This window comes from Cololabis saira, chromosome 14, assembly GCF_033807715.1.
Source record: "Cololabis saira isolate AMF1-May2022 chromosome 14, fColSai1.1, whole genome shotgun sequence".
NCBI classification, from domain to species: domain Eukaryota; kingdom Metazoa; phylum Chordata; class Actinopteri; order Beloniformes; family Belonidae; genus Cololabis; species Cololabis saira.
Window position 1 is genome coordinate 43,355,462 of NC_084600.1, and position 16,337 is coordinate 43,371,798.

General features: G+C 44.7%; 1 protein-coding gene across 1 annotated transcript in view; it reads right to left on the reverse strand.

Annotated features, from left to right (window-relative positions):
• The window catches only part of grm5a (glutamate receptor, metabotropic 5a), a 65,955-nt gene that overhangs the window by 17,198 nt on the left and 32,420 nt on the right, over window positions 1-16,337 (reverse strand). The window contains exons 7-12 of the mRNA XM_061739290.1: window positions 8,615-8,850; window positions 8,402-8,523; window positions 6,868-6,992; window positions 6,603-6,771; window positions 2,669-2,795; window positions 1,417-1,534 (exon numbers count right to left, since the gene is read on the reverse strand). Of these exons, the coding sequence (XP_061595274.1) occupies window positions 1,417-1,534; window positions 2,669-2,795; window positions 6,603-6,771; window positions 6,868-6,992; window positions 8,402-8,523; window positions 8,615-8,850 (897 nt within the window). The remainder of the gene's footprint in view (window positions 1-1,416; window positions 1,535-2,668; window positions 2,796-6,602; window positions 6,772-6,867; window positions 6,993-8,401; window positions 8,524-8,614; window positions 8,851-16,337) is intronic.

Below are 16,337 nucleotides of genomic sequence, written 5' to 3' on the forward strand. Positions count from 1 at the left end.
CTACGGCGTACCCTACGGCGTAGCCGTGGCTCCAGAGCCTGCACGGCACCGCAACCACCGCCACCCGCACCGGCGCTCTCCGCCCTCTCCGGGATGGAGACGCCTCTCTCTATCCCGGTCCATGCCATGCAGGCTCTGGAGCCGCCAGCCTGCCGCAGGACCTTTTAAATCAACGCAGAGCCTACGCCGTAGGCTACGATTGATTGATTAAAAAAAAAAAGCAAACCAAAAAAAAAAGCAAAAAACATAAAATAAATGCAGCCTCAACAGGGCACAAGCCAGTGTCCTATTTGTGCCGGTGTTCTGCCATTTTTTGCTGCTTTGCCAAAAATGCTACCTAATGGTTTTTCTACCTTTGCAGAGCTACAATTTTTGTGTTTTGTTTTTTTCTGTGTTTTACTCCCTAGCCCACTTCCTTGTCTCTTGCCAGGCCGTTATTGTAAATAAGAATATGTTCTTAATGACCTGCCTGGTTAAATAAAGGCAGAATGACTGAATGAATATCAAATAAAGCGATAGAATTGTTTTTTTTTTCTCTTTATTGTATAATGTTCACAAAGTGTAATGCATTCATGTCATGGGTAAGTGTATTTTGATGGATCAAATACTCAACATCCCATATTATCCATTTTACATTGTGCAAGAAATGATTGGCGTGGAAATCAAACTTTGAAAATTGACTGTGCGCATGCGCAGAACCACAAAGTAGCATTTCTCGGCAGGTAGCAAGGATTGGCAGAACACCGGTCCCCAGCCCGGGTAAATGCAGAGGGAAATGTCAGGAAGGGCAATTGGGTTAGCATACTGTGGAGAAGATAGATGAACTGATATGATGATAGCATAGTTTTCTATGCATTTCGGGGGTTTGAAACACCAAAATCTTTTCGCCCGTGCCGCAACGCGGCATCGCCCACCCTGCATTTCAGTCTGCCCACCTTAGTGGGCCTCGCTAAATCCGGCCCTGAGTGTGCGTATGATAATTACAGATTTTTTTGTACTTACACACATTTTAAATTTCATTCCTACGACAGAATTTAGAACCTTTTCTACGCACGGTTGATAAATGAGGCCCCTGGACTGGTTGTTGTTTGTGTCTCTACCTGTTCCTGTTTCTGTTTGTCTGTTTTCTCTGTTGCAGATTCCAAAGGCTTGTGTGCCCGTTATGTTTTTTCCTGTGTTTCTCTCATTTCAGACTTGCAGATATGTTTAAAAAAAAGAAGAAAAAGCTTCATACAATGATGAGAAAACTAGCTTATAGGCTTCTGGCCTGTTATTGCTGGTAAAAAAAAAACAAACAACAACACACTGATATTTTTGTTAAATATCAACCAAAGTTGTTTTCAGGCTCCTTCAAGCTTCACTGTGTCCTTGGTTTTAGTAACGTTTCACGTGTTGCAGAGTAAACATCAGAATTACTTGATAAAGACGGAGGTCACGAAGAGCGTGGCCATGAGGCCGAGGCAGGCGAAGACGACGGCGGCGATGGGCTCCGGGTCGCCCCAGCGCACGTACTGGACCGGGATGGGTTCACAGCCTGGGAGGAGGAATTACAATACATGAAATAAATCTATGAACAACAGAATTCCAAACTTACGTCCTTTAATGTTCAGTTTATCCTAAAGAAGAAGCAAGAACAGAACAGGAAGAAATATAATAATATTTGCATCAATAGCAAAGCTTTCAGTGGGTTTCTGTTAATTTCACAGGGTAGGCTGGGATCTGTCTGTCCGTCCGTCTGTCTGTCTGTCTGTCTGTCTGTCTGTCTGTCTGTCTGTCTGTCTGTCTGTCTGTCTGTCTGTCTGTCTGTCTGTCTGTCTGTCTGTGATAGAGAAATGATGAGAAATTCTCGTATCAGCCTTAGAATGAAAAAAGTTAAAATTTCGAGAAAAAAGTTAAAATTTCGAGAAAAAAGTCGAAATGTTGAGAAAAAAGTTGAAATGTTGAGAAAATAGTTGAAATGTCGAGAAAAAAGTTGAAATGTTGAGAAAAAAATCGAAATGTCGAGATTAATGTTGAAGTACAATCTCGAGAAAAAAGTCGAAATGTTGAGAAAAAAGTTAAAATTTCGAGAAAAAAGTCAAAATGTTGAGAAAAAAGTTAAAATTCCGAGATTAATGTTGAAGTACAATCTCGAGAAAAAAGTCGAAATGTTGAAAAAAAAGTCGAAATGTCGAGAAAAAAGTCGAAATGTTGAGAAAAAAGTTAAAATTTCGAGAAAAAAGTTGAAATGTTGAGATTAAAAAGGAAAGGAAAAGGGTAGAAAAAAGAGAAAAAATGGAAAAAAACGAAGAAAAAAAATAAAAAAAAGGAAAAAAAAATAAAAAAAGGTCAAACATTTTTGAAAAAGCTCCAGGGAGCCACTAGGGCGGCGCTATAGAGCTCTAGAGCCGCGGGTTGCCGACCCCTGAACTAGGACTAAGAAAAGCTGAGATATGACCTTTGGTCTTTTCTGCAGGAGCCATTTTGAATTTTCTGCAAACCGGCCACTAGGGGGCCATTTTCCCAATTTGTTTGTGGTGGTTTTTGAAAACCTTATGTCCATAACTAACACCATACCAAATATCAAAAACTTGTCACCAAATGCACAATCTTTATGATTTTTGACATGTTCCCTCCCAGCTACGAGCCGTGGCAGCACGCCCCCTGCAGGCCTGGAGGAATCCCTCACCCGTGAGGTCGTAGGTCGGCCAGGAGCCCAGGACGCAGGCCCGGCAGGTGTACTCGTCAAACACAAACTCGTTGTCCTTGCAGGCGGTGCAGGTCCAGCAGCAGCTCACCTCCCCTTTCCGGATCACCTGGGGACCGACACACGGCGGTATTAGAGGTGGAGAGGGCGCCGCAGAGCTCCGGCGGCTCCGTTCTGTAGTTAATCTGACTCCCCTGTAGGTCTGGTGAAATTAGCGCTCGCTCATCAGGGGAGGAAGAGAAGAGGAGAAGGTCACCACGCTGCACTTAAACACCCCTTTAAACCCTCTAGTGTGGAAGTGTGTGGAAGTAAAATATATAAAGGTGAACTAATAAACATGAAGCATGGATCTATAAAAAGATCTATAAAAGCAAGCAGCGTGTAACAGCTTGTAAATCTTTTCTTTACGAGTGCAACATAGACTTTAAGCCTTATAATGTGATACGCATCCAGTAACATTGATATGTGTCATCTGCAGACAACGAGCAGCTCCAGACCGCAGTCGACTGTCAGCAGCACGGCTTTATGGGGGCGCTGGACTGGCCGGCCTCCAGTCCAAATCAGTCCGGGACTGAAATGTGCTCGGATATAAGGATCACGAATTAAAGCACAGCGATCTCTACAGCTTGGACTTCTGTCATGGACAGAAGGGCGTTTGGCTTTTTTTTCCCCACGATGACTAAATAGTTGCCAATAACAGGAAAAATCTCCTGTTTGTTCTGGGTTGAGATGCTAGTTTACAGGACGGAGACGGCGGCTGCTACACGTTGGCAAAACCTGAAGTTTGGAGTGTGGGATGTGCAGAACTTGAGGCTTGATTTATACTGATGTGTCCAGATACTGGTCTTCTTAAGTTCCTACGAGCTGCTGTGTTGCACGTTGTCAGTGTGGACCATTTGAGACTGTTTGAGACCGTTGGAGACTGTGGGGACTGTTGGTGATCGTTGGAGACAGTTGGAGACCATTGGAGATCGTTGGAGACAGTTGGAGGCCACTTGAGACCACTGGAGATTGTGGGGACCGTTTGGAGGCCGTTTGAGACTGTTGGAGACCGTTTGAGACCATTGGAGACTGTTGGAGACTGTTGGAGACTGTTGGAGACTGTTGGAGACTGTTGGAGGCCGTTGGAGACTGTTGGAGACCGTTTGAGACGCTTGGAGACCGTTTGAGACCGTTGGAGATGGTTTGAGACGGTTGGAGACGGTTGGAGACTGTTTGAGACTGTTTGAGACTTTTTGAAACCGCTTGAGACCATTCGGGAATTGTTTGCGACCGTTGGAGACCGTTTGAGACTGTTTGAGATTATTCGGGAATTGTTTGCGACCGTTGGAGACCGTTTGAGACCATTGAAGACCGTTGGAGACCGTTTGAGACTGTTTGAGACTGTTTGAGACCGTGGGGACAGTTGGAGACTGTTGGAGACTGTTTGAAACCGTTTGAGACCATTCGGGAATTGTTTGCGACCGTTTGAGACCGTTGGAGACGGTTTGGGACCGTTGGAGACCGTGGGGACTGTTGGAGACCATTGGAAACTGTTGGAGACCGTTTGGGACACTTGGAGACCGTCTGAGACCATTTGAGACTGTTGGAGACTGTTTGAGACCGTTTGAGACCGTTGGAGACTGTTTGAGACCGTTGGAGACCGTTAAAGACCATTGGAGACCATTGGAGACTGTTTGAGACCGTTTGAGACCATTGGAGACCATTGGAGACCATTGGAGACCGTTTGAGACTGTTTGAGACTGTTTGAGACCGTGGGGACAGTTGGAGACTGTTGGAGACTGTTTGAAACCGTTTGAGACCATTCGGGAATTGTTTGCGACCGTTTGAGACCGTTGGAGACGGTTTGGGACCGTTGGAGACCGTGGGGACTGTTGGAGACCATTGGAAACTGTTGGAGACCGTTTGGGACACTTGGAGACCGTCTGAGACCATTTGAGACTGTTGGAGACTGTTTGAGACCGTTAGAGACCGTTGGAGACTGTTTGAGACCGTTGGAGACCGTTAAAGACCATTGGAGACCATTGGAGACTGTTTGAGACCGTTTGAGACCATTGGAGACCGTTTGAGACTGTTTGAGATCGTTGGAGACCGTTGGAAACTGTTGGAGACCGTTTGGGACACTTGGAGACCGTCTGAGACCATTTGAGACCGTTGGAGACTGTTGGAGATGGTCTGGAACGGTTGGAGACCGTTTGAGACCGTTTGAGACCGTTGGAGACCGTTGGAGACTGTTGGAGACTGTTGGAGACTGTTGGAGACCGTTGGAGACCATTGGAGACCCATAAAGGCCGTTTGAGACCATTCGGGAATTGTTTGGGACCGTTGGAGACTGTTTGAGATCGTTGGAGACCGTTGAAGACCATTGGAAACTGTTGGAGACTGTTGGAGACTGTTTGAGACCGTTGGAGACCGTTGGAGACTGTTGGAGACTGTTGGAGACTGTTGGAGACTGTTGGAGACTGTTTGAGACCGTGAGGACTGTTGGAGACCGTTGGAGACCATTTGAGACCGTTGGAGACCGTTGGAGACCGTTGGAGACTGTTGGAGACTGTTGGAGACTGTTTGAGACCGTGGGGACTGTTGGAGACCGTTGGAGACTATTTGAGACCGTTGGAGACCGTTGGAGACCGTTGGAGACCGTTGGAGACCGTTGGAGACTGTCTGAGACCGTTTGGGGATTGTTTGAGACCGATTGAGACCATTGAAGACCGTTTGAGACTGTTGGAGACTGTTTGAGACCGTTTGAAACCGCTTAAGACCATTCGGGAATTGTTTGCAACCGTTGGAGACTGTTTGAGACAGTTTGAGACCGTTGGAGAGCGTTTGAGACTGTTTGAGACCGTGGGGACTGTTGGAGACCGTTGGAGACCATTTGAGACCGTTGGAGACCGTTGGAGACCGTTGGAGACCGTTGGAGACCGTTGGAGACTGTTGGAGACTGTTGGAGACTGTTGGAGACCGTGGGGACTGTTGGAGACCGTTGGAGACTATTTGAGACCGTTGGAGACCGTTGGAGACCGGTGGAGACTGTCTGAGACCGTTTGGGGATTGTTTGAGACCGTTGGAAACTGTTGGAGACCGTTGGAGACCGTTGAAGACCGTTGGAGATGGTTTGAGACGGTTGGAGACCGTTGGAAACTGTTGGAGACCGTTTGGGACAGTTGGAGACCGTCTGAGACCGTTTGAGACCATTGAAGACCGTTTGAGACTGTTGGAGACCGTGGGGACTGTTGGAGACCGTTTGAAACCGCTTGAGACCATTCGGGAATTGTTTGCGACCGTTGGAGACTGTTTGAGACCGTTTGGGACCGTTGGAGACCGTTTGGGACCGTTGGAGACCGTTTGAGACTGTTTGAGACCGTGGGGACTGTTGGAGACCGTTGGAGACCGTTTGAGACCGTTTGGGACCATTTGAGACCGTTGGGGACCATTCGGGACAGTTTGAGACCATTTGGGACTGTTGATGACGATGCAGAGGAGGAAGAATGCAGGATGGTTTAAAGGCAGCCAGAAAGGATGGGAAATGATTAAGGCCTAATAAGCAAGCTGTGCCGAATCCCCGCGGGAGGACTTGATTATCTAATTGCAGAACATATTTTAAGACTGTAAATCTGTGGGATCAGTTTCCGCCTGGCGAGTGGGTTGTGCTTGACTGATTCCCTCATGATCCTCTCTGTCTTGTCTAAGTATGGAGTATGGATTTTATAAACCACGTCCTTAAGAGATCACCATGACAAAAACAACCAGCTGACTTTTCTCAATATGCAGCTTGGTGGGATTTCAACTATGCATTTAAATGATTCATAGCCTATAGAGCCCACTGACATGTACTGTGCCTCTGTATGTAAATAAGAGCGTGGGCAGGCGTCTGCTGTCAGGGACCGTTGTAAAGTATTAACGATGTTCCTCCTACCTTGATCTGGGCCTTTTTGCAGGGCTCAGAGCAGACGGACTGGATTATTTCACTGTTGTTGCTCCAGATTTCCTCATCGTTCATCTTCAGGCCGCCCTGGTCCCAGCTCCCCACGTGGATGTAAGCGTGTTCACCCTCGCCAATCTGCTTGAAGTTCATGATTTCATACCTGAGACACACACCAGCACACATTTCATGTTAAGAGTCCGTCTCCATCCTTCTCCCCCTCTTCCCTCCGTCCTCCGGTCCTCATCAAAAGTGTTACCTGCCCGGTGAGTCACCGTTCTGGTCAAAGAGGATGGTCTCACCAGAAACACCAGTGAAGTTGGTTTTCATCAGGAACTCCAGCAGCTTGCGGCCATCGATGGGCCGCATGCTCTCACACAAACCCTGCGGAAGAGCAAAACTCTGTGGGCCGGCTGCTGCCACGACCAATAAGACACGTCTTGAGTGATTCCACTGATACCCCTTTTCCACCAAACCGGTTCCAGGCTCGTTCTGGGCCAGTGCTGAGTATGGAATTGTGTTTTCTGTTTCCACTGACAAAGAACTGGCTCTGGTTCCAAGGTAGCACCAACTCTTTTGCTGGACGAGAGGAAATAACCACTTACGTAGGCAGAGGGGGCGGAGTTATTAAGACCAATAGAGGGTCTGCATTGACGTCACTTCCCCACTGGACCACGCCCCTTTACTTGCACTGAGTGGCAAAGAATCAGCAAAAATGTCTGCAACTAGTGGAAAAGACGGGATAACAGCCGATTATGGGCTTAAATTAGCATCAGTTGGACTTGACAGTGACCTGTACAGTTACCCCAAGAACCAGTGGTCCATGGACATTAATATTTGGTACAGTTACCCCAAGAACCAGTGGTCCATGGACATTAATATTTGGTACAGTTACCAAGAACCAGTGGTCCATGGACATTAATATTTGGTACAGTTACCAAGAACCAGTGGTCCATGGACATTAATATTTGGTACAGTTACCAAGAACCAGTGGTCCATGGACATTAATATTTGGTACAGTTACCAAGAACCAGTGGTCCATGGACATTAATATTTGGTACAATTACCAAGAACCAGTGGTCCATGGACATTAATATTTGGTACAGTTACCAAGAACCAGTGGTCCATGGACATTAATATTTGGCCACCAATCCAGTTTCCTGATATTTATATGTACTTAATTTCTACGCCGGGAAAATACACGAAGCAAAGCTTGAAGGCTTACAAAAGTCTTGACGCTTGGTCCGACTTCAAGGCAGGATTTGTTGTAGAAATTAAAGTGATGAGGACACAGAACTTTATGATTTGACCGTTTAACGTTAACTACCCAAAAATCCAACATTACCTGATACAAAATGGGAACCACAAATCCACGTTTCGGTGCCTGGAATCCAGTTGTTTCTGTGAATTGCAGCGATCCATTTGTCTCTCTTTGTCTCGTCTGGTCTCGCCTCTGATTTCTTGCTAAATCTATGAGTACAGTCGATCGCACAACAGCTCTTTCCCATTTTAGATGTTTTCCAGTTGCTCAAACTGAAAGTTTACGCTGACACTCAGTCTTTCTGTCACTCAGTCTTTCTGACACTCAGACGTAACTGACGTTAGCAGAGACGTAACTGACGTTAGCAGAGACGTAACTGACGTTTGCAGAGACTTAATGACGTGGCTCCCCTTAGCACCCGAGGTGTGGAAAAGTAAACCGGTTCTCAGCTGGTTCCTAAGTTGAAAGAGTTGTGAACCAGAACCAGCCCTGGAACCGGTTTGGTGGAAAAGGGGGATGAGAGTAAGCATACCTTATATCCTGGACAGAGGGACTGCTGCATGGCATGCAGGCCATAAGCCATTGAATAAATGGCATTTATGACGAAGCCCATTTTGGTGTCCTGGGCGTATTGGTGGCGCAGAGACTCCCTCCCTGCGGAGAAGGACAAATCAGGACAAACCCAACCGAACTTTGAACGTATAAACATTTCCAGATGCAGGTAGCGGGTGTTTGCGGCGCTCACAGCTGCAGCTGCGGTTGTACTTAGCGCTCTCCTGCGGGTGCCCTCTCAGCCGGCACTGGAAGCGGTGCTGCCAGAACTCGGGGAACCAGGGGTTCCTCAGGTTGGCGTCGGGCTTCAGGTTCAGGTAGTAGTCGTCGAACCAGGTGACGTAGGCCGACTTCAGCTTGATGGTGATGCCGCCGGCCGCTTCCTCCTGGTAGCCGTCGGTCACGTCGTAGCGGTCGGCCCAGCCGTCACTGGAAACCAAGGGAAGCACAGCTGTCAATCAAACCTACTGGAAATGAAATGTGGACTGGTGTGTTCTGGTTTCATCCATCATCCATCTATCCATCCATGCATTTATCCATCCATCATCCATCCATCCATCCATCCATCCATCCATCCATCCATCCATCCATCTATCCATCCATCCATCCATCCATGAAAAACTAGTTCATGCGTTTGTATCTTCTAGACTGGATTACTGTAATGTGTTGTTAGCAGGATGTCCAAGTAATTTGCTGAATAGGCTCCAGCTGATCCAGAATGCAGCAGCACGAGTGCTGACAGGAATTAGCAGGAGAGACCACGTCTCTCCAGTGTTAGCGTCGCTCCATTGGTTACTCGTAAAATTCAGAATCCAATTTAAAATTGTATTACTTGCGTATAAAGCCCAAAACGGCTTAGCTCCGCATTATTTGCAAGACCTGATAGTGCCTTATGTTCCTGGCAGAGCTCTCTGCTCCCAGAGTGCAGGTTTACTCGTAGTTCCTAGAGTATCTAAATGTAGATTTGGAGGGCGGGCGTTCTGCTATCAGGCACCACTACTATGGAACCAACTTCCAATCTGGGTTAAGGAGGCTGACACCACCTCCACCTTTAAAACTAAACTTAAAACCTTTCTGTTTAGTAAAGCCTATAGTTAGTGTTTAGTAAACCTCTAGCTGGTGTTGGTAAATCTCTAGGTAGTGTAAACTCTAGTGTGCTAGAGTCGCTCCTGTAGTTTCTTGTGCTGGCCCCCCCTTCTCTTCTCTTTTTTTCTCTTTTGTCCATGTTGCAGCATCCTTTGCCGGACACCGGATCCTGCAGTGTGGGAGTGAGGGGGGCAGGGTAACGGCCCGGTCAGGCGGGGGAGAGGTTTGTCCGTCAAGACTCTCCCTGCCCCTTCTCAACCTTTCCCCGACCCTGCACCCCAACCTGGGACTTGCTGATTGGGCCGGAGCTTCGGGAGCTGCATGCCGGCCTGCGGTCCCCACCCCCGGTCATCCCACTGCTGCTTCCACCTGCCTGCTGTGCTGTTGCCGTCCCCGACCCCCCAGTCTGGCCCTCGGCAGGAGGGTCCCCCCTTATGATCCAGGTCCTGGTCCAGGTTTCTACCCCCCTAAAGGGGAGTTTTTCTTGCCACTGTTTGGTTTAAGGTTTTTCTCCCACTAGGGGAGTTTTTACCTGCCATTGTTTATGTAATAATTGCTCGGGGTTCATGTTCTGGGTCTCTGGAAAGCATCTAGAGACAACTTTTGTTGTATTAGACGCTGTATAAATATAATTGAATTGAATTGAATTGAATCCATCCATCCATCATCCATCCATCCATCCATCCATCCATCCATCCATCATCCATCCATCATCCATCCATCCATCCATCCATCCATCCATCCATCCATCATCCATCCATCCATCCATCCATCCATCCATCATTCATCCATCATCCATCCATCCATCCATCCATCCATCCATCCATCCATCATCCATCCATCCATCCATCATCCATCCATCCATCCATCCATCCTTCCATCCATCCATCCATCCATCCATCATCCATCCATCCATCCATCCATCCATCCATCATCCATCCATCCATCCATCCATCCATCATTCATCCATCCATCCATCCATCCATCATCCATCCATTATCCATCCATCCATCCATCTATCCATCCATCATCCATCCATCATCCATCCATCCATCCATCCATCCATCCATCATCCATCCATCCATCATTCATCCATCCATCCATCCATCATCCATCCATTATCCATCCATCTATCCATCCATCATCCATCCATCATCCATCCATCTATCATCCATCCATCCATGCATCGATAGATCATATCAATTTCTCCTCTATCTATTTTTACCTCCTCTTATCGTCTACAACCGGTAAAGGTGAGGTTAGATCTCACCTCCGAACACGTGCAGCATGTAAAATAACTCACTTCAAAACTATTTAAAATCCTCTTCCGGAGTAACTTTGAAAGATCAGGAAAAAAAGAAAGCCATTTGTGAAACTTCTGCGAGCGAGCGGCGGTTACACAACACTTGTGTGGGTGTTTAGTGGAGCTGCTTCTGGTGAGGCAGGAGATCATTTCATAACAGATCCTTAGAGGAGCAGAAACAGAAATGGTGCGCTGGCATTAAAAAAAGCCAGGGATGGATATTTAAAATCACCGAGGACTTTGACTCTGGATAGTTTGAATCACTGTTGAAGGAGCGCAGTGAAACCCACGCGTGGACCCGGGAGGGCGAGGAGATGGATGAGCATGAGCACAACGTTACACCACCTACGAGCCTGAGGACGCACACGAGCCCTGCACACACACACACACACACACACACACACACACACACACACACACACACACACACACACACACACACACACACACACACACACACACACACACACACACACACACACACACACACACACACACACACACACACACACACACACACATCCGGTGCCGGTTTCACCTCATAAACCGGTCGACTCTCAACCACAAAGGTTTTTTAATTCAAGACTAAACAAGACACGAGGAAAAAAATTGCTGAGCACAAACATGAAAGAAGCGTCTGACACGGATGAAGAGAAAACACTCTTCATCCCACTGACTGTCACTGCTGATCCGCTCCAGTGGCAAGAAATCGTGGGTGGGAAGCGAGCGGGGGGGTGGGGGGGCTTTTACTGGTGGTAAAAAATCCTAGCGGTTAATTGTGTCACTCGGGAACAAACATGCAGCAAATGAATCTGATAGATGCAATGATGTGCAGAGCTAAAGTCTAGGTCAGGGGTCGGCAACCCAACATGTTTTACAGCCATATTGGACCAAAAACACAAAAAACTAATATGTCTGGAGCCGCAAAAAATGAAAAGTCTTGTATCAGCCTTAGAATGAAGACAACACATGCTGCATGTTTCTATATTAGTTGGAACTGGGTACTCGGCTGCAAATGTAGCTAATGTCTTTCCACATGACTCTTTTTGTTACGCGAATCTATGGAAGAGTATTAGGGCCAGGCAGGAGAAAAATAAAAATAATATTTTAGAGGAGTAAGATTTTTTTTTCATTATGCACTTCGAGAAAAAAGTCGAAATGTCGAGAAAAAAATTCGAAATGTTGAGAAAAAAGTCAAAATTTCGAGGAAAAAGTTGAAATGTCGAGAAAAAAGTTGCAATGTTGAGAAAAAAGTTGAAATGTCGAGATTAAAAAGGAAAGGAAATAGGAAGAAAAAAGGAAAAAAGAAAAAAGAAGAAAAAAAGGGAAAAAAAAGAAAAGGAAAAAAAAAGGTCAAACATTTTTGAAAAAGCTCCAGGAGCCACTAGGGCGGCGCTAACGAGCCGCATGTGGCTCCGGAGCCGCGGGTTGCCGACCCCGTTATTCAGCATTAAATCTCTTTATATTTCGCATTTTCAAAACATAGGTATCGGCCAAAAAAGTATCGGGACATACTTAGCTATTAATGTGTTTAATATATATTAATTATTAAAGCGTTTTATAATTGTATTTAACAACTGTATTTATCAATACATATAGTTGATGTGTGTTTATTATAAGATATTGCTTTTGGGCGGCGCCGGCAGTTGGGAGAGACGTTTGTGCTGGAGGGGAAAGAAGTGCGGCTAACAGAAAGCTAACAACAGCTAGCCTACACTCAGATCAACGGAGACAATGTCTGAAGTGTGGAAACACTATGAACTTGAAAGCGAAGGCAGCCCAACAGCCAAACGCAACGTTTGCCAGGCGGAGATTTCGCCTCGAGAAACAAACAGGTCTTTGTTCAATGCGACAAACCATTCCACACCTGAAGACCTAGCATGAAAAGACGTACCGTGAGAACGTCGCCGCAACCGAGGCTGCTGCACGGAGACAGCCCACAGAGTTAGAGACATGTTTGAATTGTGAAATTTTATATATGTTAATGTTGCATTAAGCTGCTGCTATTCATTTCATGCTGTTGAAAATTCTGCACTAAGGTTAAGCCAAAATTTATTTTAATTTTCGTATTGATTGTGAGTTTGACTGGATGTCATTCCACTTTTGAACCTAGTAGGTAAACTACCTCTTTTGAAGTGAAATGTATTTATTTTTATTCTGCACTTTTTGTTTTAGTTTACAGTTTCATGTTTCTACATTTTGTGGCACCAGAGCTGATAAGCTTTGTTTTGATCCAATGATGCCGTCAGTGAAAGGAAATATATGTCCATGTTGGAGAGAATGGACAATAAAAGAAATTTCGGACAATTTGAGTTTTAGTCCACTTTTTTCTTTTTACCGTACTTAATTCATTGCCAAAATGTATCTGATTGGGAAAAAGTATCGGAATTGTATTGGGAGCTAAAAAAACTGATCGGATCGGGAAAAATCGGGATCGGCAGAAACTCAAACTCAAGTGATCGGGAGTTAAAAAAAATGTTCTGCCCGTCAAACATGGGAGGGGCTACGACTCTTCGTATATCCAAGACAGCTGTCAATCTCACACCGAGGTGACGTCCGTCCTTTCACCACAACGTCGGAAACAACTCAAACTACAGATTTGGGTGGATATGTTTGAGAAGCTGAAGGAGATCCAGGAACCAAACAGGAAGAACTCTCTCCTCAAAGAATACGATGTTTGCAGAGCTGCACATGAACCAACCTTCCTCTATAACGGGGTTGGATGTGCAAGAGCTGAGATGTTTGACCGATGTGGAAACTCCCACGTCTGGTGAAACGGTGGTGGGAGAGGGGGGTGATTATTGAATAGTTTCTGAGTCAGCCAGCATCTTATCTATATGTAGAGTCTCAGTTAGCTGAAGCAACACTGTCAAGTTCAAGCACAGCCGAGTAAAAGATACAGAGAACAGATGCTTCAAGTTGTTGCTGTCAGAGATTTTCTATCAGCCGATGCACCAATCGATCGCCAACCGATTGGGATCAGCTGATAATGTCCCTATTGGTTTTGCTATGCCATGCTATCCCTAAAGCTTTCACAGAGCTTAATAATACATAATTCCTTTTTTATTGTAAGATTTCATTCCTTTTTCCACAGGAAAACTAAGGTTTATAGTTTAAAACTTGTATCAACTCTAAGAGAGTGTTGGTGCAGTGCACACGTTGTGTTGTAGGTCCGTGTATTTCGCTGCCATCCATTTTTTGTTTTGAAATGACACAATAAAAATTGAGAAATAATCCAAAATAATCCGTTTCCCGTTTTTTGTTTTGATAATAAAAAATGAAAAACGAAAAACGAAAAAAGGAAAACGGATCGTTATCCATTATCCGTTATCCGTTATCCATTATCCGTTATCCGTTATCCGTTATACGTTATACGATTTCATTGATGTGTTTGAAAATCTAATATATGAAAAAAGTTGTTTCTGGTTCTTTTGTTGATCAGATTGAAAATGAACAGTTTTAGATTTTTTTAATGTTGAAACAGAAAATAAATCAAATATGAAACCTGGGAGTGAAACATGAGTTTAATCTGTAATCTGTCTTCACTCCGTCACGAAACTGCAGTGATGTTGTGACAGTCCGTTCAGCTGCAGCGTCCAAAAAAAAGCAGCGTCCAATATCCACACTTTGTTGAGGAAGGTGTCCCCAACTTTTCCTTCTTTTCACTTCTTCGTCTTTTCTTCTTCTTCCATGTACTGAACTCTAACATACTGCCCCCCCCAAGACTGGAAAATTTTTGGCCGAAAAATGATGACTGGATATCTGTCCACAAAAGGAGTAAAAGCATCTGAAGGCAGAGTGGGCAAAATGTTGAGAAGAGTTCATCAACCCTACCACACTGAAAGACAGCAGGATAACGGATAATGGATAACGATCCGTTTTCCATTTTTCGTTTTTTATTATCAAAACAAAAAACGGGAAACGGATTATTTTGGATTATTTCTCTGTTTTTATTTTGTCATTTTAAAAACAAAAAACGGATGGCCGCAAAGTACACGGACCGTTGTACACACATTTATTACCACAAGAAAGCTTAAACTAATAAGCTACTCTTACTCTTTGTAGGCGAGTCCAAGTCGTCTCTAAGAGTCTCTAGAGGGTGAATTATTGCTCATTGCCTCAGCTTGCAATAAAACAGACAATTCATGACACTTTCTAATCTCCTAATTTTGATACCTAATAATACAATGTCAGTGTTGTACATGAGACAACAATATTGACGAATTTATGGATTTCACACTGTGATCGGTCATCGGCAAAATCAGGATCAGCAGATACGGATTTTGGAGATTATCGCTGATCAGCCCTCGAAAATCCTGATCGTGCATCTTTACTAAATTTTACCGCCGTTTATCTGACGTTGCATGAATCTAATTCTGAGCTCTAATACAGTCCAGATGATATACTTTGTCGAGGCCGGTTTTAGGGGGGGCAAGGGTGGGCTGTGCCCACCCAAACGTGCGTCCTGCCCACCCAATCAAAGGTTATGGGGATCCTTTATTTTGAAGGATCCAATACTCAACATCCCATATTATCCATTTTACATCGTGCAAGAAATGATTGGCGTGGAAATCAAACTTTGAAAATCGATTGTGCGCGTGTGCAGAACCACAAAGTAGCATTTCTCGGCAGGTAGCAAGGATTGGCAGAACACCGGCCCCAAGCCCGGGTAAATGCAGAGGGAAGTGTCAGGAAGGCTTAGGGTTAACATACTGTGGAGAAGATAGATCAGGGGTCGGCAACCCAAAATGTTGAAAGAGCCATATTGGACTAAAAACACAAAAAACAAATATATCTGGAGCCGCAAAACATGAAAAGTCTTGTACAAACCTTAGAATGAAGGCAAATGGTGAATGGCGAAATGTCGAGAAAAAAGTGGAAATGTCGAGTTTAATGTTGAAGTACAATCTCGAGAAAAAAATTGGAAATGTTGAGAAAAAAGTGGAAATGTCGAGAAACAAAGTCGAAATTTCGAGATTAATGTCGAAGTACAATTTCGAGAAAAAAGTCAAAATGTCGAGGAAAAAGTCCAAATGTCGATAAAAAAGTCAAAATGTCGAGATTAATGTTGAAGTACAATCTCGAAAAAAAATTTGGAAATGTTGAGAAAAAAGTGGAAATGTTGAGAAAAAAGTTGAAATTTCGAGAAAAAAGTTTAAATTTCGAGAAAAAAGTCGAAATGGTGAGATTAATGTTTAAGTACAATTTCGAGAAAAAAGTCGAAATGTCAAGAAAAGTCGAAATGTTGAGAAAAAAGTCGAAATGTCGAGAAAAAAGTCGAAATGTCGAGATTAAAAAGGAAAATGAAAAAGGAGGAAAAAAAGGAAAAAAAGAAGAAAAAAAGAGAAAAAGAAGAAAAAAAGAAAAAAGAAGAAGAAAAAAAGGAAAAAAAAGGTCAAACATTTTTGAAAAAGCTCCAGGAGCCACTAGGGCGGCGCTAAAGAGCCGCATGCGGCTCTAGAGCCGCGGGTTACCGACCCCTGAGCTAGATGAACTGATATGATGATAGCATAGTTTTCTATGCATT